Source organism: Aethalodelphis obliquidens, unplaced genomic scaffold (genome assembly GCF_003676395.1).
Source record: "Aethalodelphis obliquidens isolate GAN/ISIS:26980383/991018 unplaced genomic scaffold, ASM367639v1 scaffold11, whole genome shotgun sequence".
Lineage (NCBI taxonomy): Eukaryota > Metazoa > Chordata > Mammalia > Artiodactyla > Delphinidae > Aethalodelphis > Aethalodelphis obliquidens.
The window spans coordinates 26,732,190-26,758,327 of record NW_020837955.1 but is presented as its reverse complement, the minus strand read 5'-3'; the positions used below and the strand labels follow the sequence as shown (position 1 = coordinate 26,758,327).

The window sequence follows — 26,138 nt, the reverse complement described above, 5'->3', positions numbered from 1 at the left end:
AAAACCACTGGGAAGGGCCTGCTTGTGCTTCTTCTCCAGCCCAAACCACAGAGAGAAGGGAGGCCTCAGAGTGGCTGGATTAATGGGAAACAGTTGTGCTTGCCCAGCCCCGTGCACAGAGGGAACAAATCTAAATGCCTAAAATCTCACTGCATCCTGAAAAACGTATCATTTGGAAAAGACGACTGACCGCAGAACAGAATTAAATGCGAGCAAAACAAAATAAATAATGCACTAAAAGGACCTCACTTTTTGTCCATATAGAGAGTACCAAGGAGATCAGGGACTTGTGAAAGCATCAATCATTCACTGACTCATTGATTTATTCAACAAATAATTTTCTAGGGTCTACTATGTGCCCGGCACTGTATTAGGTCCTGGCATACTGCAGAAAATAAGACTTCCCATAGTTTCTGCTCTCATGGAATTTACAGTATTGTTCAATGGCATTTGCTAAAGTCCAGTATTGCATGGCATATTACTAAGTATCCTCTGAATTAGAGTGATTGCATGGTAAAATAGTTGGGGAAAGAAGGGATTAAGTCAAGTCAACCAGGTGACCTTACTGTAAGACCTCAGAACCTTTAGTATGCAGATTTCCACTGAGAATCTCCAAGAGAGGGGTATATAAAATGCAGCCTTCCCAATCTTATTCAACTATGGCATCCTTTTTGTGAGTTGCATATTGTGGCATCAGAGTCAAATGGAACATAGTTTGAAAAGCTATGGCTCTTAGGACCGCTGGGTATGACCATGTAGGGTGTGCACTGAACAGCTTCAGTGGGACCACTCACATAGACTACCAGTCCATGGTGCCCTGGAGTTTTATGACAGTGGACCTGATCTCTGTAACCACAGGGCAAAGCATGGGTAACAGAGGGTTCATATGGCTATCACTCAGCTACCTGCCACTTGGCTCTTTCTCACAAAACAGGCCAAGCACAGTACTCAGGAGCTGGGAAAACTGACCTAGCTGCAGAGATAGCCTTAGGGAAGGTCGAAGCACAACATTCATGTGAGTCTCTGGGTAGAAAGCAACCAGCAGAATGAATTGTTTTAAAAAAGGACCACACCAAGGTACAATACGGTGATGTGTAAAACTCTGAGGATATAAAGACGACCCCAAAAACTTCCAGAGGGGAAAGAAAAATCAGGTCACAAAGAAACAATTATAAGAATGGTATGGGAGTTCTCAAAAGCAACACTGGAAACTAGAAGACAATGCAGCAATGTTTTTAGTATTCCAAATGAAAATGATTTTCCACCCAGAAATCTCTACCTGGCCAGGCTCCAAATCAATTTTGAGAGTAGAATAAAGACATTTCAAGAGCTGAAAAACCTCAAAACTATTACTTCCCATGCTTTTCAGGAATTATTTGAATATATGCTCTACTGAAAACAAAAGTAAATAAAGAAAGAGAAAGGTATGGGCTCCAGGAAGTAAGAGATACAACACAGGAGAGATGCAAAGGGCATCTAGGATGATGGCAGTGACCGTCTAAGGACAACAACTTCATGGTAAGTCTGGAGGATAACTGGCTCCTACTGAAACTGGGTGACAGACAGAAGTGGGGAAAGAGTCCTACAGAGAAGATCCAGGCAAAAAAAAAAAAAAGAGAGAAAAAGAAAAGAAAAGAAAGGAACCAAAAGATTACTGACCCTGTGGATAATTCTATTTACAGAACTGGGTTCAAAGGACACTAACGACGACAACAACAACAAAAAGAGGTAATTATTAACCAAGAAAAAAAAAAGTGTAAGAAAGACAGTGTGATCACAGCTTTCTACTTGGCTCGGGAGTGATTCATATCTATTTAGCTATAATAATAAAAACACAAATATCAATTTAGAATGGGAGGGAGGGAGGTTGGGAAGGGGTAGTGTAAGCAAGCTAAAATTTTCCTCTACCATACCAAGAAGTCAGTAGAGAATGTCTAAAACTCATTCAGCAAGAGCGAATGCATTGTATGCATATTATTTAGAAACATGGAGGACTTCCCTAGTGGTGCAGCAGTTAAGAATCTGACTGCCAATGCAGGGGACACAGGTTCAAGTCCTGGTCTGGGAAGATCCCACATTCCGTGGAGCAACTAAGCCCGTGTACCACAACTACTGAGCCTGTGCTCTACAGCCCACGAGCCACAACTACTGAGCCCCCATGCAGAAAACTACTGAAGCCCGCACACCTAGAGCCCATGCTCCGCAACAAGAGAAGCCACCACAAGGAGATGCCTGTGCACCATAATGAAGAGTAGCCCCCACTCGCCACAACTAGAGAAAGCCCGTGTGCAGCAACAGAGACCCAATGCAGCAAGAAAGAAGGAAGGAAGGAAAGAAAGAAAGAGAGAGAGAGAAAGAAGGAGGAAAATAGAAGAAATAGCTGAAACAGTGGGGAGTGGTTAGAAGCTGGTTGTAGGTTGTGGATGGCTAAGCAGGCAACACAGGGAACTGTCATTTCTTTAATAAGCCTTTTAGTGCAATTTGATTTTTTTGTGTTAAGTGTATACATTACTTCGGTTTTTTAAAATGCAGTTGGTAGGCTGTTAACCAGGTTGTCACTGGCTAAGCAGCTTATACTATTTGTCAGTTTCAAAGCTTGCCTAATTAAAGTTCATGGATTAATAAAATGACAAATCACTGCACATTCTGGACCTTTGGGACTTCCAGGGAAGAGTACACACTCTGGATGTCAAACCTGAGAATAATAAGCGTTTATTGCCTCAGTACTTCAAGTGCTACCCACGGACCAGAAGTATGGGTATCACCTAGGAACTTGTTAAAAATGAACAATCTCAGGTACCATCCCAGACCTATCGCATTTTAAAAGATCCCTAAGTGATTCACATGCACATTAAAGTTTGTACTGGGATGAGGATGGTGTCAGGGCAAATGGAGTGGAGGGCAAGTATACAGGCCCATGAGAAAGTCAATGGTGACAGATCAAGAGGATCATTTTGGTGGATGTTTTAAGGGTTCCCTGGCTTTAGAGGTCCTAATCCACATTCTAACAATTCCACATTGAAACAAAATGTATATATCTACATACAAGATGGGTTGAATTATATGAGACTGGTTGACATATGTCACATTTTGTAGGCATTTAAAAATTAAACCTTTATCAATTAAAATCAACAAAAAGTACAATGTCCAGAGGGCGTCCAGTTTAGGCATGAGCCAAGGACAGAGAACCCTGGGCCAGCTCATCAGGCAGATGGGGCTATTGTCAGAACGCTTGTTTGCAAGTGACAGAACCCCAACTCGACTAGGCTGAAGAAAAGAAGAAAGTTTTAAGTCAATGGAAGTCATATCATGTCAGACATCGCAGTTCTAAAATGGCATTTGCTCAAATGCAATGCTACCTGTCTAGGCTGTTTCACATTTACCATTTCATACTCTGCCTCTTCTACTTGTTTATGCTCAGAGGCACTCATCTAATATAATCTACCAGGGTTATACACTATCAATTCAACCATTCAGCTCTGGTGACCAGTACGTCCCTTTTGAAAGACTTTCTTACTTGGGTCTCCTTGATGTCATATTCTCCCAGGTTTCCTCCTAATTCTATGGCTGCTTTTTCTCAGACTCCTTTGCACATCCCTTCAATGATGGTAGTCTTTGGGGGCTCTGCCAGAAAACCTCCTTTCTTCTCTGTAGGCAACGTGATCTGTCCCTGTGCTCTCAATTACCGCCAATTTCTTTCTTAAAACCACCCCCTCATCCCTTCAGCAGGCACACACACGTTCTTTGTGTGCGAAGCCCCTATCTATACTTTCCTCAAGGGCCTGGGATAATCAGAGCAATTGGTACGCTGCTGGCACCAAGGCCATCATAAACCCACACATACAAAGGAGGACTGAAATCAGGTCACCGGATCATCCAGATGTTCAGACTGTGGTGTATGTGTGTATGTGTCTGTCTATCCATCTCTCAGACTGTCACTTAAGTGAAAAATACATATAGGAGAGGAACTGCAGCCCCCTGGGAATGTATGATTGCTCCATAAAATTTAATTGAGTAAATGGGTTCCTACGATGTGCCAGGCTCACGCAGTAAATGTTGTGAAGGTTACAGGGTGAAAGAGTCAGTGTCCCTCCAAGGGATGGGTTAGCACTGGGGAGACTAACAAATGCAGGACTGTATCAGAATAAATTTAAGAGCCTGGCACTGCCTAGCCCCTGCATGTTGTTGCATTTTAAAGAATCTAAAGTAAAAGTACTGTATTCATGTATTTTAATACACACAATTTTTCACATTTTAACATTCCTTAAAGTCAGGTTGCATCTAACAAACGATTTGATAAGAATACATGTGTTAGAATTTAATTGGCAGTGTTTTTTCTTTCCTAGTTGTACAAAAAATAAAGATAAAATTGATAATTGATGCTGTCTTAGATAAGACGAAAAATATTATTTGGGTCTCTCAAAGAACTTTAAGATCAAATTTGTAATCCACGGCAACGTGTCCTGAAATCCCTGCTTTCTTTTGGTTTCCAACTCTCAAATACCTACAGCTGCCCAGAAGCGTCTCTTTCCATCCCAAACTCCTTGCTCTCCACCAAAACACGATGAAACCTCCTTGACATCTTCCCCAGAGAGTGCATCCTCTTTCTTCCTCTCCCTCCTGCTCTCTCTCCCTCCCTCCCTCCCCTCTTCTGAGAGTCAGCCTCAGCTGTCTTCAAAGGACATCACCCCAGGCTCACTCCTCTGTTTCCTCCCCAGCCTGGCAGATTGACCTGTTTTAGCTACTAAGAAAGAGAGGGAGGGGCAGATGCTTGGCAGTTAAAATTTTCTTTAGCAAGGAAGGGGAAAGGCAAAGAGGCTTTGACTAATCCCACAGAAATAATTCAGGAGTGAGAGAACAGGCAGATCTCAGTGTTGGTTAAAACAGAGGTGGGTGCCCTGGGCCGCAGCAAGGGGCAGGCTTGGAGTGATCCCTAAGATGGGGCAACCTGGGAAGGCTCAGATTTTAAGACCTCCAACTGTGAGCACTGTTCTTCAGAAGCTTCACGTACATGTATCACACATGCGTGCAGGGAAGCACAGACACATGCGCACGTGTGCTTAAATAACAGACTGAGGCCTTTCTGTCCCACCTCACAAAGCACCAGGAGGGAGGAAGGTGGGGTGAGGATGACTGCCTGCCCTCCCGGGGTTGAGGAGGCCCAGGGACAGAGGTTAGGCTGTCTGGCTTAAGGCCAGAGCACCACGGCAGCTGGAAAGCCCACTTCTCCCCACCTAGTCCAAATAGAAACTAACCACAAAAGGCTGGACAATGTACTAAAAGAGTGGCCTCCACTGGGCGGGAAAGGCCTCTTAGCTCTGGGGAGATGCAGAGCAGGAAGGAGGAAGGATGGCGGGGGGAAGGTGGCCTCTGGGGAGATCATGCTTCCTTAGGACCTTGGAAAAAATAGGGGACAAACTATAAGGATGATCTGCAACAGGGGAGGGAATGAGTGGGCCCCGCTTTGGCCACCTAGCTGAGCCCTGGTATGTGGGTCCTCAGCTTCCAAGTTGCCCAGCAGGCACCCAGAGTCTCGGGGTTCTCGTGGCCAGAGAAGGACTGTTGGGAGAACTTAGGAGGCCCCCAGTGACGAGGGCAGAATGCAACCCGGCTGACTGGCTCCCACCTCCCTGAGCTGAATGCTTTTCCCGTGCCAGGATCAGACAAGGTGCCCAGTGTACCCTGCCCTTTGTAGAGCTCTGGGCAGCGGGAGTATAAATAAGAGAGGGGAGAGGCTGCAGAAGTCAAGATGGAGTTGAGGAAATCAAGTGTCAACAAAGGTGGAGCGCAAGTCCAATCTGATCTGCAAATTCCACCACCACCACCCCTCCCTCCGGAGAGGGCCACCCAGGCTGGCTGCAGTCTAGGAATTGCCCAAGGCCTGCCCAGAGCTCAGAGCCTGTGGGAAAAGTCAGGAAATATTTATTTGGGAGGTGGACTTGTAGGACCTTAGGTAGGTGAGGAGAAGCCCTAAGACTCTCCCAAACCCCCGGGTGGTTGGAGCTGGGCCCATGCTGAGCTTCCAGGCCTCCTTCTCTACCCCTCATCTCTGCTGATTCCTGGCTCGGATGTGTTAGCTGGGAACAGGTCAGATGACCTGTTATTAATCATCTGACCAGCCTATTCAGCCTAGACCAAGGTCTCTCTCTTCCTGAGCTGTGACATCCCCACTCCCCAGCTCTCCTAGCTTTCCAGATGCTAGGAGAGGAGGGTGTGAGGCGCCTCCCTGCAGCCCCTGGGTCGTTAGGAGGCATTGATTAGGTGTGGGCACCAAGCAGCTGGCAGGCGTGGTTTCCAAGATGCAGGATGAACTGAGGCCATCTACGCAGTGTTGACACAACTGTCATAAACCGTGCTTTGTTCCCAGCTCTACCCGGGAAGGTCCCTGAGAACTGGGTGGGCCTGACTAGGTGCGGATGCAGAGTGAGGACAGATGGGTTTGGAGAGGGGATGCCCCTGGGGGCACAGAGAAATGAAGCTGGCACAGGAAGCCCAGCCCTGTGGCTGCAGAAGAATCTGTTAAAAGGACAAGCTTTGGGCAACACAAGCAGGGTTTGTGTCACCAACTGTCAGAGCCCCAAGTCCTCGGTAAGTGGGAACCCGGAAGGAAAGGATGGACAGGGCCAGGGCGGGGAAGTGGGAGGTGGGTGCTCCCTGGCACCACTCCAAGGACATACTGTGTTCCTACAGCGCAGCTGGTGGCTGGGCAGAGATCCGGGGCTCAGGCATCTGTTGCTGCAGCCAGTCCCAGGGATGGGCAAGGGGGCTGCTTAGCCCTTCAACTAACAGTCACTGGTGCCTGTTCTGTGGCAGGCACAGGGCAGCAGGACACACTCCCTGCCCTTGCAGACTCAATGGCTCATGCAGAGACAAACCTATAAACAGATCACAGGGCAACCTGATAAGGGCTATAAAAGCGAGGCGTGTGTGTGTGTGTGTGTGTGTGTGTGTGTGTGTGTGTGATGCGGGACTGTGTCCTGGGACACAGTGCAGGAGAAGTAACACCTGTGGGGAGAAAAAAGAGGGTCAAAGGCGGCTTCATAAAGAAGGTAACGCTTACTTAGAATGAATGCTAAAGAAGGTCATAGTTTCCAAATAGAAGGGAGAAGGGCATCCACGCAGTGGACCAGGCGCAAAACCGAGGAGCTGAGAAGGGGCCTATTTGGGGACCGATGCAGCACTGAGCATGGCCAGACCACAAGTACAGGCTGTGGCGGTGAGAAAGCGGGTGGAGACGAGGCAGGCAGTGAGTAGCTTCAGCGATGCCAGCGGAGGCACATGAGGATCCAGAGCCCAGAGGCCAGGATGGCACAGGAGTCAGCCTGCCCCGCAGACGCACCCATGTTTGCTCCTGAGAGGGACCTGTCCCCCGCAGACGGTGGACCACCCCAGCAGGGATGGGAAGACGGTAACAGGACCAGATCTCCCGGCAGCCCTGTGGCACGCAGCACTGGGGCTGGGGGAAGTGCAGGGACAGAGGCGACCACCGCCCCTTGTGACTGGCCTCGAGTCCCGCTCAAGTCCCACTTTCCCTTCAACAACCTCGGGCAAGCTCAAGACAGCCATCAAGCGCAGACGGGAAGACTGAGGTGGCGGGACGTCCGCATTCGCCCAAGCTTGAGTGAGTTCACTGTGGATCTGACACAGGGGCTCAAGGCCCTGAGGCCTGGCACAGGGAGCGGCTCCTGAACCAGAAAGTTCCCTCCCTCCCTCCCGGCCTTGCAGACGGCAGCATGAGAGCTCTCACAGGCGGGTCCTCTGCGCCCCTCCTCCCCAGGGCTGGTCCTTGTCAGGCAGGTTTGAGGTGGCTTCCAGGCTCAGCACTGAGGGCATCAGTGCTTCCCAGTATGGCTGGGTTCCCTCCTGGCTGAGGTCAGCCCCTGGGGGAGCCGCAAAGAGTAAATGCCCTCGAGATTTTCCCAGAACCCAGACTGGCAGGGTCCCCACCCAGAGTGTTCTGTTCTCAGGTGGGTGTGCTGAGCAGTCAGATGGTAGCGATGACAGTGGCCTCCTTGTCCTGTGGAGCTCAGCCAAGTAACAAGAGAAATGTGAAAAAGTTTGGAAAAAAAGCTGAAACACATCAACTCAAACCAGCACACTGGCTTACGTGGGCTAGGCAGGCATGAGCAAAGGTCAGGCATTTGGACACTTGGGAGGCCTAACTGTCACATCAGGAACCACTTCACACAGACCAGGGACCATCCTAATGTCCCCTCCAGAGGGGCCGCCACTGTGTTCTTTTCCAACTTCAGGCTGCCAGCTACCTAAGGATAATCTCCAAGCCTCTTAGTGCCTCTGCCCATACCATGTACAGTCTCAAAGGAGAATTCTTCTGGAGTATGGAATTGAGTAGAACAATTTCCCCAGATTAACTGGCATGCTCTCTCTATTCTAAGAAGGAGAGCCAAGTAAGGGAGCATGCTTGCTCTTTTTGCCTTGGCTCCCAGGAGGCTCCCAGTCACATTTCATGCTTCTTCACCACCACCGCATCAGCCCTTACTGCTCACACACTTGCTGCCTCCAGGTTTCCTCAATCCTCACTTAAAATATCTTCTCTCCGCTTAATGTGGTCACACATGGCCTGTGTTGTATATTATCTCAGCTCCTTGCTGTTAAGAGGTTCCCCTCAGGAAAGAAGGGTTAAAAGTGCAAAGCCTGCCCGCATTTTGGGGCAGTGGGAAATCCCCTTCTGATCACAGACCTTATACCCCGAAATTCCCCAGGAACACAAAACAAGGCACTTTCCTCCCCTGCCTGAAGCAGAAGCAGCACCCCCAGCACCCGGCCCTCCCCCATCCCTCACGCCGTGGATCCAGCTCCCCGGGTGGAAGCTCCTGAGTAGGGAGAAGGAAGCAGCAGTGTTTCTCTGGCACCTTCAGCCTTCCTGCCTGTTTTCCTGCAGTGCGTGGGTGGAGGTCTTTCTTTAGCTACATTCTAAGGAGAGGAGGTATTGAGGAGATCAGTTTCAGGAATTTAACCATCAGGAGGTCAGTCATAAGCACCTGAGTCTAGCTAAATTTGGCTCTGTAATCCTCCCAAGCCAGCTATTCCTGGCCCACCCAGGGTCTAGAGGTTTCAGCCAAGAAGCAGGAACAAGAGAAGACCCCAGCCCTGAGAAGGGCGGTAGAGAATACTGATTAAAAGCATTGTTTGAGAGTCACGTGGACCTGGGTTTGAATCCCAACTCTGCCACTTACTGGCTGCCGGTCCCTGGGCAAACCACCTTGTGTCTCTGAGCCTCATTTTCCCCATCTGTGAGATGGGAGAATAACGGTGCCTGTCTCTCAACGTTGTAAAGAAGCTGAGAGACAGTGTCCCTACAGAGTGCACACTGCGTGTGGCGTGCAGACAGGCTTAATAATCTGCAGGGCTAATACTGGTATTCGTGGTGGCTCATGGAGCGTGGGACAGTGTGTGACCCCAGGGTTCCCCGCCGGCAGTGACAAGGCCCTGGGGAACTCCCCTGCTGCCTGTGACTCCAGTCTCCTCAAAAGGCCTGCTGACTGCACAACGCTCTGCCCTGAGGGGGCCAGCCTATCACCAGGAGTCTTCTTAATAATCACAGTGCGTTCAGCCATTAACGAGGGTAAAGAGACCTTTGGAAGACTTTTGCCTAACCACAGTAAGTATGAATTCAACTGAAAAAAATCCTGACACATGCTCCAAACCCAGCCCCCTCCCACCACCAGCTTCCACCATCTCCATCTGCCATGGCGAGACCGTACCTCCTCCCCGCTCTGTCTCCCATCTTGAAGCCTTTTCCACACTGGAGTCTTCCCTACCTTGAATGCTTTCCATTCACTTCTGTTCTGCCCTTCCCCCCAGCAAAATAAATGTCCCTTCTATTCCAGGAGCTGCTGGGGAAGTCCCCGGTTGACATCTAGGGCAGCGTTTTTTAAAAGCGCCAGCAGTGGACTCCACCTGCACTGAATCACCCAGGAGGCTTGCTGAGATGCAAATGCCTCGCCCCAGCCCCCATGACCTAGCGTGAGGCGGAATCTCCGCGCAGGAGGCAGGGAATCTCTAGTTCTAACGAGGTTCCCCAGGTGATTCAGATCCACGCAAAGCACAAAAATCAAGGGTTTGTTTTGAGTCCTTGCTGATTGCTGGAGTCCAGCTAGGGCTAGACCTAGAAAATTGATGAAATCATTTGGCTGAAAAAATCCAAGCTCCCCATGTGTTCCCAGTAGGACCTCCCAGGACATCTGGATTCCATTCTTACCTTATACCAATAAGTGGTGTTACCTTAAACAAGTCACTTCCCCTCTCTGGGCCTGTTTTCTCATCTGTAAAAGGAAGGGCCAGGACTTGGGGGTCTCTGGGGCCATCCTGCTCTAACATGTTTGGAAATCCACTTGGGTTAGGCTGCTTTGTAGGGTCAGTGTGGTGGGAAAGGAGAATGGGGAGCTGTTGAGGGTGAGCCCAGATGTCCCATGACTGCCTTGGGGGATAGTCAACAGTTGCTGTTGATGTTCAGAGGGGCACAGAGATCTCAGGCCAGATGAGGGCCAAGGTCAGTCCCTAAGCGGCCTGGCCTGCGAGGGCCGTGGCAGAGTCAGGCTGGGGCGGTCTGGTGCCGATCCTTGGGGGAAGGAGGGAGCCTGGAGAATGGGTCTGAATGTCAGGGCTCCGGCCTGGTAGACTGGATCAGAACCTGGCTCTCAGGCCCTTAGGAACCCGAGACAGCAAACGGGAACCCCCAGGCATGGCAAGGAACTGCAATTCAGGGAGGCCCCTGGCAGGATGCTCCATTGCACAGCTCCGGGGGGCGGGTCATCTCAGAATACAACGTGCGTCGTGCCCCCAAGAGTTGGGCCACGTGGAGGGACGCGCTGGGACCAGGCACCAGGGTACCGCCAGCCATTCTGGATCCTGAACTTAGGGCAGCAGGACGAGCTCCAGGCCCACCCACTGCCTTGGCCTGCTAGGGCGCAGCCAGCACTTGCGGGGAAGGATGTTTCTCCACCCCTCCTGGTTGGGAACTGGAGGCCTGAGCTCAGCCCTCCCATGGCCACAATAGGTGGGTGGGGCGGGGGAGGGGTGGCAGCAGCAGGCTTGACGGGAACTTACCTCAGATGGACCAATCTGCTCCCACTAATTACAGGCAGCCCCAGTCACTCTGCCCTCTGGGGCCAGACTGCCCAGCCCCTCCCCATTGACTCAGGAGCACTGCCAACTGGAGGGGAAGGCCCAGAGAAGGTTCCAGGCCATTCAAAGGACTTGCTAACTGGTCCCAGGAGATTGGCATTGTTTTGCTAGAAGAAATGGTTGAGAAAGAACTTAAGAACCACTGAAAATTGGAGAGTTGTTGTCCTGAGCACAGACTCCCGAAACAAAAAAGATTCAGGGCTGTGCAGCAGAGCAAGTGCTTTCACCAGCAATCATCTTAACCCTGAAACAACCAGAGAGGTGATTAATACCATTACCTGCCCTTACACCCAAGCAAGCGGGAATTCGGAAGCCACAGAGCTAACAAGTGCCCAAGCTAGGCGCTGACCACTTCACAATGATGGAACCTCCAGAAACAGCCTGACCCTGGTGTAGGACAACGAAGTTTGGCCACTAGAAGATCCGAGAGTGCTGGGTAGAAGGGCCGGGGGGTATAAGAGGCCAAGAGGTTTTTCTATCTGACCCTTCTGGGGTGGGGAACAGCAGCTCCCCACTTTCCCGCACTCAACCCTCCTGGAGGTTCACCCCTGAGAAGCTCTGATCCCCCGAGGCCTGAGTGGAACCTCTTGTGTCCTCTTTTTTCCACTCTTCAGAAACATTCTAGATTCAGAGAGGGACCAAATCCCAACTTCCGTGCTCGCTGAGCATCCCCCAGCCAAAGGTTGAGGGATCCCTGTGTGACAGAGGGCTACTCACTCAAGAGCTTTCAAATTCCCTTTATTAAAAATCTTTTTTTTTCCTTTTGTAAAAACGAACACTTGCTGTCAGTTATATAGATTGGGAAAAGTGGTGACGATTTATGGGACACTCAGCAAATTCCAATACTTTACAAATTCAAACTTAAGTGAACTAATGTTTTTCTTTTTTTCATAAGCTCAAAAGTCAAACTCTGGTCCAGTTCAAGTATAATCTAACAGATCACAGCCTCAGTGTCAAAGGAAACCCTGATACTAACAGCTGCTGCTCACAACAACATCAAATTTACCAAATTCTTTGGGAATACTCTGTGGATACACTTTATTTCAGGTGTTTACGGTAAGAGACAGTATATAGGCCTTTTGTTATGTTAACCCCCGGGTACGAATACATTTGTTGCAGCAGTTGCTCTTGAACGACCTTTTCAGGGAGACATTTTGAAATGGTTAACAAACACTGAAGAAAAGCTTTAAAAAAAAAAAATCAGTATTTTCCTGGTTGCTTTCAATACTGCGCTGTGTATGACACACGGAATAAAAAGTGCAAATTATAGAGTGGGTGAAACTATGCCAATGGAATTGTATAAAAATAAATAAAAATAAATATATATATATACACACAAAAAAAGGATCTTAGATGATTTTTTAAACTAAAGGTTCTGATTGACCGCAAAGAGCCTCTTCTCTCTCCTTCACAGGGCCATTCTCCAGCTGTAAAATATGGGGAAGGTCAGCCTATCAGCAAGGGAGAAGTTACATTACTAGGGAATTCAGCTGTTGGAACAGCCATCCAGATTTCCATGGAAACGCTGCTTGGGGGGATGAGCTGGCAGGGTCAGCTTCCACTTTGCTGGGAGAAAAGACTGCCAGCATCTCTGAAAATGCAGTTTTAGCCTTTAGGTTTTTCCCAGCAAGGTTCAGTAAAGGAGGCCAGAGAGCTGTCTCCTGACTTCCCACCAGTGGGAAGGAAGACACACAGGGTCAGAGGTTTCCGAAAACTGGAGGAGGTGGGTTTCCAGAGCACCAGGTAAAAAAAAACAGGAGTCAGCCCGGGGACCAGGTCTGGGCTGAGTCACCGCTTTCAAACTCTACTCTCTTTGAGACACTCACCTTGCTGAGGCCCCCAGCTGCTTGATGCCAAGTTCAGGTTCCCTGCTGCCTCCAGCCTCTCCCTATACCTGTCCAAGCTGGTCTGTTTGCCTCTGGTGCTCGCCTGAACTCTTCCCTCTCACAGGTCCCCAACAGTTGTCTCCTTGCCAGCGACCACTTGCCCCAAGCTTTACACGTGATCCTCTTATGTTCTGTTTTTCCTTACTTTCTGCGCCTCAGTTCCCTCACTGATAAAACATTAGTGTCCAACTCAGATAATCTCTCTACCCTTCTGCCTTTAGTGCGGAGGACAGAATGCGCAGTATAGTCTTATCTACCATTGAAAGAAAAAAGCAAAAAATTAAAATAAAACACACAATCTCGACCCAGTCTACCTGCCTGTGGTCAGGAATAGAACAGGAACGGTCTTCCAGGGGCAGAGCTGGGGCGGCCGCCTCCGGGCAAGTGTCTCAGCTTGAGGCAATAGCACCAGGCTCCCCTCTGACCTTCTCAAGGGTTTCTCCAGGGCTGCAGCTGAGCCTCATTTTCCCCCAGCACCTTTCCCCAGACCCTTCCAATGGATGGCAGACCCTGCAGCTTTTTCTGTCTGGGGCCTGAAGCCACTGACCTTTCAGTATCGCAGAGCCTGGTGGGAAGGAGCCCTGTGCTGCGTTAACATTTAATATCAAAGTCTGCACACGGGGTCAACTCTCAGATGCCCTTAACCTTCTGCCCAGTTGGAAAGGGTCCACCTACAAACACCTGGCAACCCTCAAATGCTCCGCAGTCCTGCAGTCTTCTCTCTCATTTGTGTCCCCTGCCTCCAAGAGACCATTTAAAAACCATCCCACTATGAGGCTGCTGGGGCCCAGAGTGTAGGCTCCAAAGGGCGAGTCAAGGGCAGATGCCACTTCCTCGTTTTGGTGTCTCCCAAGCCAACCATTTACGGCTGGGAGGCCAACCTTCAACGGAAGCCCTGACCTTCTGCTGTTTTAACCGGAGGGGGAAGACGCTTCTGTTTTCATTTTTACTTAAAGTGAGTCTAGACCAAATTCAATGTCCAGAGTAGAACAAACCCTGGCATCTCCTGAAATCAAGAGGAAGGAAATACATTTGGGGGGAACTTATCAGAGCTTCCAAAATGAAGGGCTCTTTTCCTCCTCAAATTTTATTCTAAGGCATGAATCTGGTGGGCTTCTAGAACGACAGAGAGGATGAAAGAGTTATGAAAATCAGGGCTTTTCAGAAAGGTGGTCCAGCTGGAGGAACTCCCAGCTTCTGCCCCACTGACTGTCTAGGGTCCCCCCCTCCAGGACTGCAGGACCCGACTCAGCTCCCCGCACACACAGGATGCCAGGCAGAGAAACGGCTCCAGGTTCACTGGCGTGGTTCTCAACCCAGGAGTCTCCGTGAAATCTTTTTTTTTTTTTTGGAAGACTCAGCCTGGCTTGACCTGTCCTATCCCATCAAGAATCGGAACACTGTAAAAATCCCTGAGAAGTTGGATTTTATGAAAAGGAAATGACACTGGGCACAGAAGGAGGGGGTGGGATGGGGAGGAAGAGAGAAGCAAACTGAAAGACTGAAGGAAACAGGAGTCGACAGGGAGCGAGTGGGTGCCCCTCAGCAGACTGGACACACCGCGGTGAGGCCTCCGGCAGGCACTGCAGGGGCATCTCGTGAGTCTCTGAGGACGGACCCAGGCCACGTGGCCTGCCTGGTCTTCCTTCCTCTCTGGCCTTAGTTCCTGTCCCGGAGGGTGGGAAGGCCCCACCTCTCAGACCCTCCTCTCCCCGCTTGCAGCAGTGGCAGGGATGTCAGAGCTTTTTCCTTTCAAAGTGCGGCACGATTCCGCTGTCCTCGGGCCGAGGGCTGCCTGCCCCCTCGGTCTCCATCAGGCCCTCCTGGGCCAGCTGGGACAAGTACTTCTGTGGGACAAAGACGGGGGGCAGAGAGAGTGGTGAGCTGGCGGGAGAGGAAGGGAGGTGTGCCTCGGCCCCCTCTCCTATCACCTTGCCCAGCGGGTGGGACCCCTCTTCTTCCTCCCCAGATCCTTCCAGGGCTCCAGGACCCATGCTGAGTGGTGAGCTCCGCCCCCTTTATGTTAGTTTACTAACATTACTACTAAATGACCCATAGAGAAGGTAGAAAGTATAGATCCTAACCATAGCAAACACATCCACAGGCCTTACCCCAGACCAAGTGCTGTTCTAACTGCTTTTCTTCTATAAACTCATTTAATGCCCACAACAACTCTACTTGTTTTCCAGAAAGATTTCTAGTTCTAGTTCCAGATTCTCAGGCCCCATGCTAGAGAGAGAATGAATAAGCAAGTATAGGGTAGGCCCAAGAAGCTACATTTTTAAAAGATTCCAGCTGGTGTGAAGACCAAGGTTTGGGTTCCAGGCAGCACATCACGTGTAAAAGGCAGAGTGACGAGAGGGAGGCTGGAAGTGTGGGGACGGCAGTAGCTCTGTCCTATAGCGACTGTGAAAGACAAAACCGCAGCCTGATGTTGGAGACTCCAGCAGACAGGCTGGCAGGCTCAGTGTCTCGGAGGTTCCATGGTGGGGGCCTACCTCCGCCCCGCCCCACAGCACTCACTGCTCCCGCCGGCCCCCAGCCCAACTCGGCGAGCCTGTCGGGCTGCTCCTGGGAGTCTGGATTCAACGCAGTGAGGTGGAACCGGAAAATGCCTGGCGCCCCAGCTGCATATCCTCTGATGGCTGGGACAGCCAAGGGCGGTGCAAAGAGCACTGGATTAAGAGTCAGCAGGGTTAAGTCCCCTGCAGTGGTCAGGTGTGTGGGCTTTGCCATCAGATGACCCCGGTTCAAATGCTACCTCTCAGCAGGCAAGTTCTCCAATATCTTCGACTGTAAAGTGTGAGTAATATAGTAACTACTGCATAAGGTTGCTGTGAAGTCCAAGAGAGGTACCATAAAGGATTGGGCACACTGCCTGGCATGGAATAAACACTCAGCAATGTTGCCCTTTATCGTGAGTGGCACCAGCTGTCTGATTTGGGGAAAGTCACTCATCTTTTCCCAGCTTCAGACCCGAAACCGTTGAATGGGAGAAATGATATCTTCCTCCTTCCTCCTCCAGGGTTGATTTTGAGGGTCAGACAAGATGATGTGCTTGAGGTGACGGGGTTGACCTGCTTTCTTTAGGAGAGACTGTGGTTGGCTTTGAGTGGTGGGTGAGACTGACGGGGAGAAGGGCAGACCGTGGATCTCTCTGGGCCAGGCTGCTGATGGAGGGCCGGGTTTCTCCTCCACCTCGTCTCAGGAAAGGCATGCGGGTGGGCGTACCACCAATGGACCGAGCAGGCGTCTAGTTTTCCCATCTAGCACTGACTCCACCTGCTATTCCGATCACTCTGGTGGGTTCTCTCAGAGCATTGCCCAGCAGTGGGCACAGCCGGGATTGCAGAGAGAAAACGAAGGATACTTCTACCTTGCCTCAAAGAACAACCCAACTCCTACTTCAAGGCCTCCTGGGGATGCTAGGTTTACAAGTTGCCTGACTTAGGTGTCAGCCAGCACCTGCTACTTGGGGCTGAATTCCTCCCTTTTCACACGTGTAACACGGAGTGCGGTGCAGTAGGTGTGACTGTGTGGACAGAGACATTCTGTCAAGGCCACTTCCCAGATAGGAAGAAACCCTATCTGGGTAGCCTGCAATGGAGGCTCCCATCTTCAGGACAGGTGCGCCAGGGCAACCTGAACTGCAGTTGGCGGGCGTAAGGGGCTTAGCCAGCATCTGGATCTGACATGCCTGGGACCACAGGAATGGTCTGCTGTGGGGAGGCGAGTCTGCCTGGGGGTTTGGCCCGGAGGCCCTGAACATAGTGCAGTTGGCTGCCCTGCAAAAAGCACAGGGTTTAGAATTCAAGGCCCTGGCAAGTCTGCACTCACTCTTCCTACCTTCCTGGTTGACCTTGAGCTGTGTGTCTCCCTGGGGGCTACACAATCCAGCCGAGAATGCCGGATGAGATCACAGGTTCTCATGTTGAAGTATCATAATCTGCTGGAAAGACTTTTTAAAATGCAGATTCTCAGGCCCCACGCTAGAGAGAGAATGAATAAGCAAGTATAGGGTAGGTCCAAGAAGCTACATTTTAAAAAGATTCCAGCTGGTGTGAAGACCAAGGTTTGGGAAAATCAGGACCTGATGATCTTCAAGACCCCATCCAGCCGTGCCGTTCTAGAGGTTTAATCTTCTTGGGGGTGAGGGATGATGATGTCTTCAGGGTAGACAGCTGCCCTCGGCTGGTGCCGGGTAGCCCATTCTGAACCCTTGGCCTGGCCAAGTCACTGCCTGCCCCCAGGAGAGGCTGGGACCTGGGCCCCAGACCTCGTGGCTTCCTTGGTCATAGAAGAGCTGCTTTCCAGGGGGAAATCAAGAGGCTTAAATGACCTGAGTTTGGGCATAGCCAAGGACAGTCCCTTGCAGATGGTGACCCAGGCCATGACATGGGTCTCAGTTTGCAAGACCAGCTTAGTAGAGTGAGAAGAGGAAAGGGATTAAGAATTAGGCAATCTGGCCCCAGGCCTAGTAACTCACCATCTACATGGCCTTGGACAAATCCAAAGCTTGGACGAATCCTTGGCTTCTCTGGGCCCCAGTTTCCTCAATTATAAAACAAGAGAACTGGCCCATATCCGAGTTTTCTTAACTGGGGTACACATTCAAATCATTTGGAGAAATTTCTCAAATTACATATTTGAGAAAGTTCTCAAATTCTACTGAACACCTGGCCTAAGTAGTATAAATACTTTTGAAACACTGTCTAGGGATTTTGGTTCATATCCCAAGAACCACCAGAGCAGCCATTCTTTAACAATTAAACTGATAATAATGCCTGCTCTGGAATTACGGCATGCTGCTACCACAAGGGTGTTCTAATGTCAAGGCCTTGTGCCTCAAAAATGTAGTTTGATTCCTTGTAGTAAAAACAGGAGGTGCCTTGATATACTTACCCCTGAGTGTCTGATCTTCCATGGTTTGTATTACATTACTAATCCCCAGCTTATACCAGAAGTTATATGAAAATCACATTCTAATATGCTATATATTGTATAGGTAAATATTATAGGATATATTGCTATATCTTGTGATTTTAAGAAGTGTTTTTTCCACACATTAACAGTTCTGAAATTGAGATGCGTTTTACAGTTGATGGAGTCTCACCGTTTAATTTGTAACATGTTTTTGCTTGTTGATATCAAAAAATAGTGATGTGTCTTACCACTGATGGCACGTTAGATTAGATAAAATATGGTATATAGGGTATTTTTTACATGCCACAGTTAATATACTATGAAACGTACTTATTTTATTTTTTGCTTATCTCCTACGCTAGATGGAAGGTCCATGAGGGCAGGGATTACTGTCTGCTTTTTTTGTTGTTGTCTATCCAGTGCCTAGAATAGTGCCTGGTCCATGGTATGCCTGTGATAATAGCTGCAGTATGGACGGACATTTCAATAGAACATAATAGTGGGTTTTATTCTAGCAAACAAGGATAGTGCACAGGGGAAGAGAAACATAGAGAAACATCTGCATCTGGAACATCCAGGTGAAAAGGGACCAGACCCAACCAGGGGTCAGGTGAACACTAACACGTCATTCGGTCTAGAGGGAGAGGCAGTTACAAAAAAAACCCAAGCCAAACAGAATGCTTTGTACCAAGGTGGAGACAGATGCTCTGAGAGCACGTGGGAAGCAGCTACCATACGGAGCCACCTGGTGGAGTCAGGACAGAGACAACAGGAGGAGTTTTCCATGAAACGGAAGGAGACAGCAACGCACAGAAACTGAGACCAGGGAGTACTCCCCACACCCTCCCCGGGCGCTAGGCAAGGAAGGCCGACGGTTACCTGTAAGTTCCGGTAGTGGACAGCACTGCGACAGTGGCTCATCTTTGCCATCTCCTCGCTCGTGTAGAACAGCCCACACAGTTTGCAATAAAAGCCGGTCCTGGGCACCACGAACTCCACCCCTGCAGAAGGATTGGAGGTGGACAGGTAGGCAATTAGGAAGGTGGAGGGAGGCCCCCGGTGTCCAGACAGCAGTCAGGTGGTAACAGGAGCAGTGCACTCCAGCCCTTGATTACTGTGGACTTTGGCTGGTTACCCAGTTTCTTCAGGCCTCAGTTGCCTCATTTGCAAAACAGGCAGGAAGAAAATAGCATCAACTTCATTCACAGGCTGCTGTGAATGTGAGGGATGTATTCCCTGAAGTGTGATGGAGGGCTTAGCAATTATATGCTCTGCACCTGCCTTTGGGAAGTAGGTCCAGGCTCTACTACAATCAGCCTATTTCCAGGGAAAGGAGAAGGAAGGAGGTTTCTTACATTTCCCTGGGTGGATTTTGTTTCTCCACACTGTACCCCTCTCTGCAGCTGTTGTGGCCAGGACTCTGGAAGAATGCTCTCTCTCTTTTTTTTTAATAAAGTGAATGGTGTTTTTTTTTAATTTATTTAATTAATTTATTTTTGGTTGTGTTGTGTCTTCGTTGCTGCACCCGGGCTTTCTCTGGTTGCAGCGAGCGGTGGCTACTCTTCGTTGTGGTGCACAGGCTTCTCATTGCGGTGGCTTCTCTTGTTGCGGAGCACGGGCTCTAGGCGCGTGGGCTTCAGTAGTTGTGGCACGTGGGCTCAGTAGCTGTGGCTCGTGGGCTCTAGAGCGCGGGCTCAGTAGTTGTGGCGCACGAGCTTAGCTGCTCTGTGGCATGTGGGATCTTTCCGGACCAGGGCTTGAACCCATGTCCCCTGCATTGGCAGGCGGATTCTTAACCACGGTGCCACCAGGGAAGTCCAAAAATGCTCTCATTTTTGTTTGCTTATTTTAGAATTATGTTCATTAAAGAAAAATTTTAAAGATAAAATTGAGGAAAAATCACCCAGAGTCATTCCAATCAAAATACTTTCTTCCACACTATCTACATAGAGAGCCTTTTTTGGGGGGAGGGGGACATTTTTAATCACACCCTAAGTGTAATCCTATCTCCTCCTTTTTTCATGTGATGATCTATCATAAACATTTTTCCATCTTTCTCCAGTCTTTACATCTGAACCATTAATTGGTAGCATTTTATTTATGATGCGTTAAATAAAAGTCCCAGGATTCTGGGAGGCGTTTTGATTCTGAGGAAGGGAAATGGTGGCCCAACAGCCAGACAAGTGACAGTGTCACAGCCCAGAGGATTCGTCTTTGAAGTGGGACGGTGGCCACTCCAGCCTCCACCAAGGTGTTTGAGCGTCACAGTTCTCCTCTTGAAGACACAGACAGCAGACTGGAAAGAGCCCAGGTCTGAGAAGGCACAGACCAGAGGCTAAGAATCTGTGTAGCCTGGGGAGAGCTGGCTGAACCCCTCCTGGGTCTCAGTTTCCTCAGGCACCTGATCGTGAAGCACCAGCTAAAGAACAGGGTGTGAGGGCCATGATGAGCAGGACCCACTGCGGCACTAAAGGAAAGGGGCTGTGGCCACTCAGGACACCCAGATCCCGCCTTCAGACTGGGGCCGCTCCCTGCGTGCTGACACACTTCAGCTGGGCTTTGCTGCTGCCCATCTGGTTGGTTCTGCTGGGGGTAGGGGAAGGTTGGAGATCTGGCCTCAAGGGGTGGCAAGGAGAGCGGGGCTGTGAGCGGCACACCAGGGCCAGAGCGGCTTCTTGCAGAGAGGGGAACAAGCCAAGGCACTACGTGTGACCACAAGCCTGGGCCTTGCTTCACTTTCCTTCTCCTGCCTCCTGACAGACAGAGCTAAGTGCACAGGAGACCCTGTCATAGAGGAGCAGCTTAGACTTGTAATAACTTTTTTTTTCCATTGCAAAAGAGCCATTTATCAGGGCCTTCCCTGGTGGTGTAGTGGTTGAGAATCTGCTTGCCAATGCAGGGGATATGGGTTCGAGCCCTGGTCTGGGAAGATCCCACATGCCGTGGAGCAACTAGGCCCGTGAGCCACAACTACTGAGCCTGCGCTCTAGAGCCTGTAAGCCACAACTACTGAGCCCACGTGCTGCAACTGCTAAAGTCCGCGTGCCTAGAGCCCATGCTCTGCAACAAGAGAAGCCACTGTAGTGAGAAGTCCGTGTGCCGCAACAAAGGGTAGCCCCCGCTCGTCGCCACTAGAGAAAGCCCACGTGCAGTAATGAAGACCCAATGCGGCCAAAAATAAATAAATAAAAATAAAGTTTTTTTTTTTTTTAAATAAAGTTTTTAAAAAAGCATTAAAAGAATATTAGTTTCCAGACACATGTTAAACCTTTCTGCACAGGGGCCAAAAGGCCCTCCAGCCTTTCACCAGAGCCGCCTGGAGAACCCAGACTCCACGGCTGCCAGCAACTCTCCTCCCTGCCTCCACTGGCCTCTGGGGCTCGTTGGGCAGGTGGTCAGAGACAGCTCTGAGGAAGGAGAAGCTGGGACAGGATCCCCAAACACCTGGGAACTCACCCTTGAGTAACCGGCAGTTGCACGGGCACTAGGATACCAACACTGCCTTGGGATGCCTCTGGAATGTGAGGGCCAGGGGAAGCAGCAGCGTCAAGAAAAAACTGCCACGGTCCCAGTGAGTTCTGGAGCGACCTGGTCCTCCCATTTTTCAGCTTCTACTAAGTACAATAACTAAAGCTACGTCTGCCTTCTAGTAATAGCTCCTGGCACTGGTAATTACAACTCTGTCATCCCAGCAAAGCCTGGGATGGGTGGCGGGGGAGCTTGCATTTTGCAGGCAATGCCCTTTGGTTCTGGGAAGAGCAGGCCTTGGCAGGCTCACACTGGCTGGGGTCACCCAGAGCTGGCCTGAAACACATAGGGTGCCCTTCCCCACCCCCATGCCCAGGCCAGCCCCTAAGCAGCAGGACTCTGCCCCCCTCTCCTCCTCATTCTTCCCCTCTGCTCTCCACAGGGACCAAGCCTGAGTTGTTCCCCCACGCCCAGAAGTCTCTCTGCTAGGAACAGACCATGGAGGGTGAAGAGTTATGTAGCCCCAGTGAGAGGAAGCATAGTAGGTCTCAATAACTATTTCATAAATGAGTAACAATAGACAATGTGTATTAAGTACCTTCTACTGGAAGACACTGAGACCTTACCAGTACTCATTCAGCTAATCCTCAAAATAACCCTACATGGTAGGCATCTATTACCAGCCCTTATTTAGAGATGAAGAAAGCCAAGGAGAGAGGTTAAATAAGCAGGTTTTTGTCCCGCAGCCAGCTGGGATTTGAACCCAGGGAGTCAGATTCCACAGTCTGTGCTCTTAACCACTGCACCCAATTGCCTTTCCTCCACTGTGCTGCCTGAACTGGAGGAACAAGAGGGTCTCCAATTAGGAATCCTCAGTTCTGACATGAGCTTGCTGTGTGATCTTAGGTAAGAAAGTCTCTGGGCTTCAGTTTCCTCACCTGTCAAATGCAGAAAATAGTACCGTATGCCCGCTACTGAGAGGGATGAGACAATAGGTCTCAAAGCTAATCAGAGGGGAGACCTTCAAGATGCGGGAGGAGTAAGACCTGGAGATCACCTTCCTCCCCACAAATACATCTACATGTGGAACAACTCCTATAGAACACCTACTGAACGCTGGCAGAAGACCTCAGACTTCCCAAAAGCGAACAGACACCTGAGGGCGGCCTACATGCAGAGGCGGGGCCAAACCAAAGCTGAACCCCAGGTGCTGTGCGAACAAAGAAGAGAAAGGGAAATTTTCTGGTGCAGCCTCAGGAGCAGCAGATTAAATCTCCACAATCAACTTGATGAAACCCGCATCTGCGGAATACCTGAATGGACAACAAATGTTCCCAGAATTGAGGCGGTGGACTTTGGGAGCAACTGTAGACTTGGGGTTTGCTTTCTGTGTCTGATTTGTTTCTGGTTTTTATGTTCCTCTTAGTTTAGTTTTTAGTGCTTGTCATCATTGGTGGATTTGTTTATTGGTTTGGTTGCTCTCTTCTTCTTTTTTTAAAAATTACTATTATTTTTTCCATTTTTTCTCTTTTTGTGAGTGTGTATGTATATGTTTCTTTGTGTTGTTTTATCTGTTTAGATTTGCTCTTACCATTTGTCCTAGGGTTCTAACTGTTTGGGGTTTTTTTTTGTTGTTGTTTGTTTGTTTTCTTTTTATGAGTGTGTGTGTATATGATTCTTTGTGTGATTTTGTCTGTTTAGTTTTGCTTTTACCATTTTTTTGGGGGTTCTATCTGTTCATTTTTTTTTCTCCTATTTTTTTCTTCCTTTTATTCCAAGCTGTGTGGCTGGCAGGGTCTTGGTGCTCCAGCTGGGTGTCAGGCCTGAGCCTCAGAGGTGGGAGAGCCGAGCCCAGAAGACTGGACCACCAGAGACCTCCCAGCCCCATGTAATATCAATCAGCGAGAGCTCTCCCAGAGATCTCTGTCTCAACACTAAGACCCAGCTCCACCCAATGGCCAGCACGCTCCAGTGCTGGATGCCCCATGCCAAACAACTAGCAAGACAGGAACACAACCCCATCCATTAGCAGAGAGGCTGCCTGAAGTCATACTAAGTTTACAGACACCCCAAAACACGCCACTGGACGTGGCCCTGCCCACCAGAAGGACAAGATCCAGCCCCACCCACCAGAAAACAGGCACCCGTCCCCTCCAGCAGGAAGCCTACACAAGCCACTGAACCAACCTTACCCACTGGGGGCAGACACCAAAAACAATGGGAACTATGAACCTGCAGCCTGCAAAAAGAAGACCTCAAACACAGTAAGTTAAACAAAAACAGAAGACAGAGAAATATGCAGCACGTCAAGGAGCAATGTAAAAACCCACCAGACCAAACAAATGAGGAGGAAATAGGCAGTCTACCTGAAAAAGAATTCAGAGTAATGATAGTAAAGATGATCCAAAATCTTGGGAATAGAATGGAGAAAAAACAAGAAACGTTTAACAAGAACCTAGAAGAACTAAAGAGCAAACAAACAATGATAAACAACACAATAAATGAAATTAAAAATTCTCTAGAAGGAATCAATAGCAGAATAACTGAGGCAGAAGAATGGATAAGTGACCAGGAAGATAAAATAGTGGAAATAACTGCCACAGAGCAAAAAAAAGAAAAAAGAATGAAAAGAATTGAGGACAGTCTTAGAGACTCTGGGACAACACTAAATGTACCAACATTCGAATAATAGGAGTCCCAGAAGAAGAAGAGAAGAGAAAGCGTCTGAGAAAATATTGAAAGAGATTATAGTTGAAAGCTTCCCTAACGTGGGAAAGGAAATAGTCAGGTCCAGGAAGCACAGAGTCCTATGCAGGATAAATCCAAGGAGAAACACGCCAAGACACATATTAATCAATCTATCAAAAATTACATACAAAGAAAAATATTAAAAGCAGCAAGGGAAAAGCAACAAATAACATACAAGGGAATCCCCATAAGATTAACAGCTGATCTTTCAGCAGAAACTCTGCAAGCCAAAAGGGAGTGGCAGGACACATTTACAGTGATGAAAGGGAAAAACCTACAACCAAGATTACTCCACCCAGCAAGCATCTCATTCAGATTCAACAGAGAAATTAAAACCTTTACAGACAAGCAAAAGTTAAGAGAATTCAGCACCGCCAAACCTGATTTACAACAAATGCTAAAGGAACGTCTGCAGGCAGGAAACACAAGAGAAAGAAAAGACCTACAAAAACAAACCCAAAACAATTAAGAAAATGTTAATAAGAACATACATATCGATAATTACCTTAAATGTAAATGGATTAAATTCTCCAACCAAAAGACATAGACTGGCTGAATGGATACAAAAACAAGACCCATATATATGCTGTCTACAAGAGACCCACTTCAGACCTAGGGACATGTACAGACTGAAAGTGAGGGGATGGAAAAAGACATTCCATGCAAATGGAAATCAAAAGAAAGCTGGAGTAGCAATACTCATATCAGACAAAACAGACTTTAAAATAAAGACTATTACAAGAGACAAAGAAGGACACTACATAATGATCAAGAGATCAATCCAAGAAGAAGATATAACAATTGCAAATATTTATGCACCCAACATAGAAGCACCTCAATACATAAGGCAAATGCTAACAGCCATAAAAAGAGAAATCGACAGTAACACAGTAAGAGTAGGGGACTTTAACACTTCACTTTCACCGATGGACAGATGATACAGAATGAAAATAAATAAGGAAACACAGCTTTAAATGGCACATTAGACCAGATGGACTTAATTGATATTTATAGGACACTCCATCCAAAAACAACAGAATACACTTTCCTCTCAAGTGCACATGGAACATTCTCCAGGATAGATCATATCTTGGGTTACAAATCAAGCCTTGGTAAACTTAAGAAAACTGAAATTGTATCAAGTATCTTTTCTGACTACTACACTATGACACTAGATATCAATTACAGGAAAAAAACTGTAAAAAATACAAACATATGGAGGCTGAACAATACGCTACCAAATAACCAAGAGATCACTGAAGAAATCAAAGAGGAAATCAAAAATACCTAGAAACAAATGACAATGAAAAAACAACGACCCAAAATCTATGGGATACAGCAAAAGCAGTTCTAAGAGGGAAGTTTATAGCAATAAAACCCAACCTCAAGAAACAAGAAAAATCTCAAATAAACAACCTAAACTCACACCTAAAGCAATTAGAGAAAGAAGAACAAAAAACACGCCACAGTTAGCAGAAGGAAAGAAATCATAAAGATAAGATCTGAAATAAATGAAAAAGAAATGAAGGAAATGATAGCAAAGATCAATAAAACTAAAAGCTGGTTCTTTGAGAAGAAAAACAAAATTGATAAACCACTAGCCAGACTCATCAAGAAAAAAAGGGAGAAGACTCAAATCAACAGAATTAGAAATGAAAAAGAAATAACTGACACTGCAAAAATACAAAGGATCATGAGAGATTACTACAAGCAACTATATGCCAATAAAATGGACAACCTGGAAGAAATGGACAAATTCTTAGAAAAGTACAACCTTCCAAGGCTGAACCATGAAGAAATAGAAAATATGAACAGACCAATCATAAGCACTGAAATTGAAACTGTGATTAAAAATCTTCCAACAAACAAAAGCCCAGGAAGAGATGGCTTCACAGGTGAATTTTATCAAACATTTAGAGAAAAGCTAACACCTATCCTTCTCAAACTCTTCCAAAATATAGCAGA

The 26,138-nt window shown here is 48.3% G+C and overlaps 1 protein-coding gene across 1 annotated transcript in view; it reads right to left on the bottom strand.

The window, feature by feature from the left end:
- Positions 1 to 14,443: 14,443 nt before the first annotated feature.
- Positions 14,444 to 26,138, bottom strand: part of RBM20 (RNA binding motif protein 20) — a 63,654-nt gene continuing 51,959 nt past the window's right edge. Inside the window, exons 13-14 of the mRNA XM_027113084.1 lie at positions 18,837 to 18,958; positions 14,444 to 14,881 (exon numbers count right to left, since the gene is read on the bottom strand). Of these exons, the coding sequence (XP_026968885.1) occupies positions 14,771 to 14,881; positions 18,837 to 18,958 (233 nt within the window). The 3' untranslated portion in view covers positions 14,444 to 14,770. The remainder of the gene's footprint in view (positions 14,882 to 18,836; positions 18,959 to 26,138) is intronic.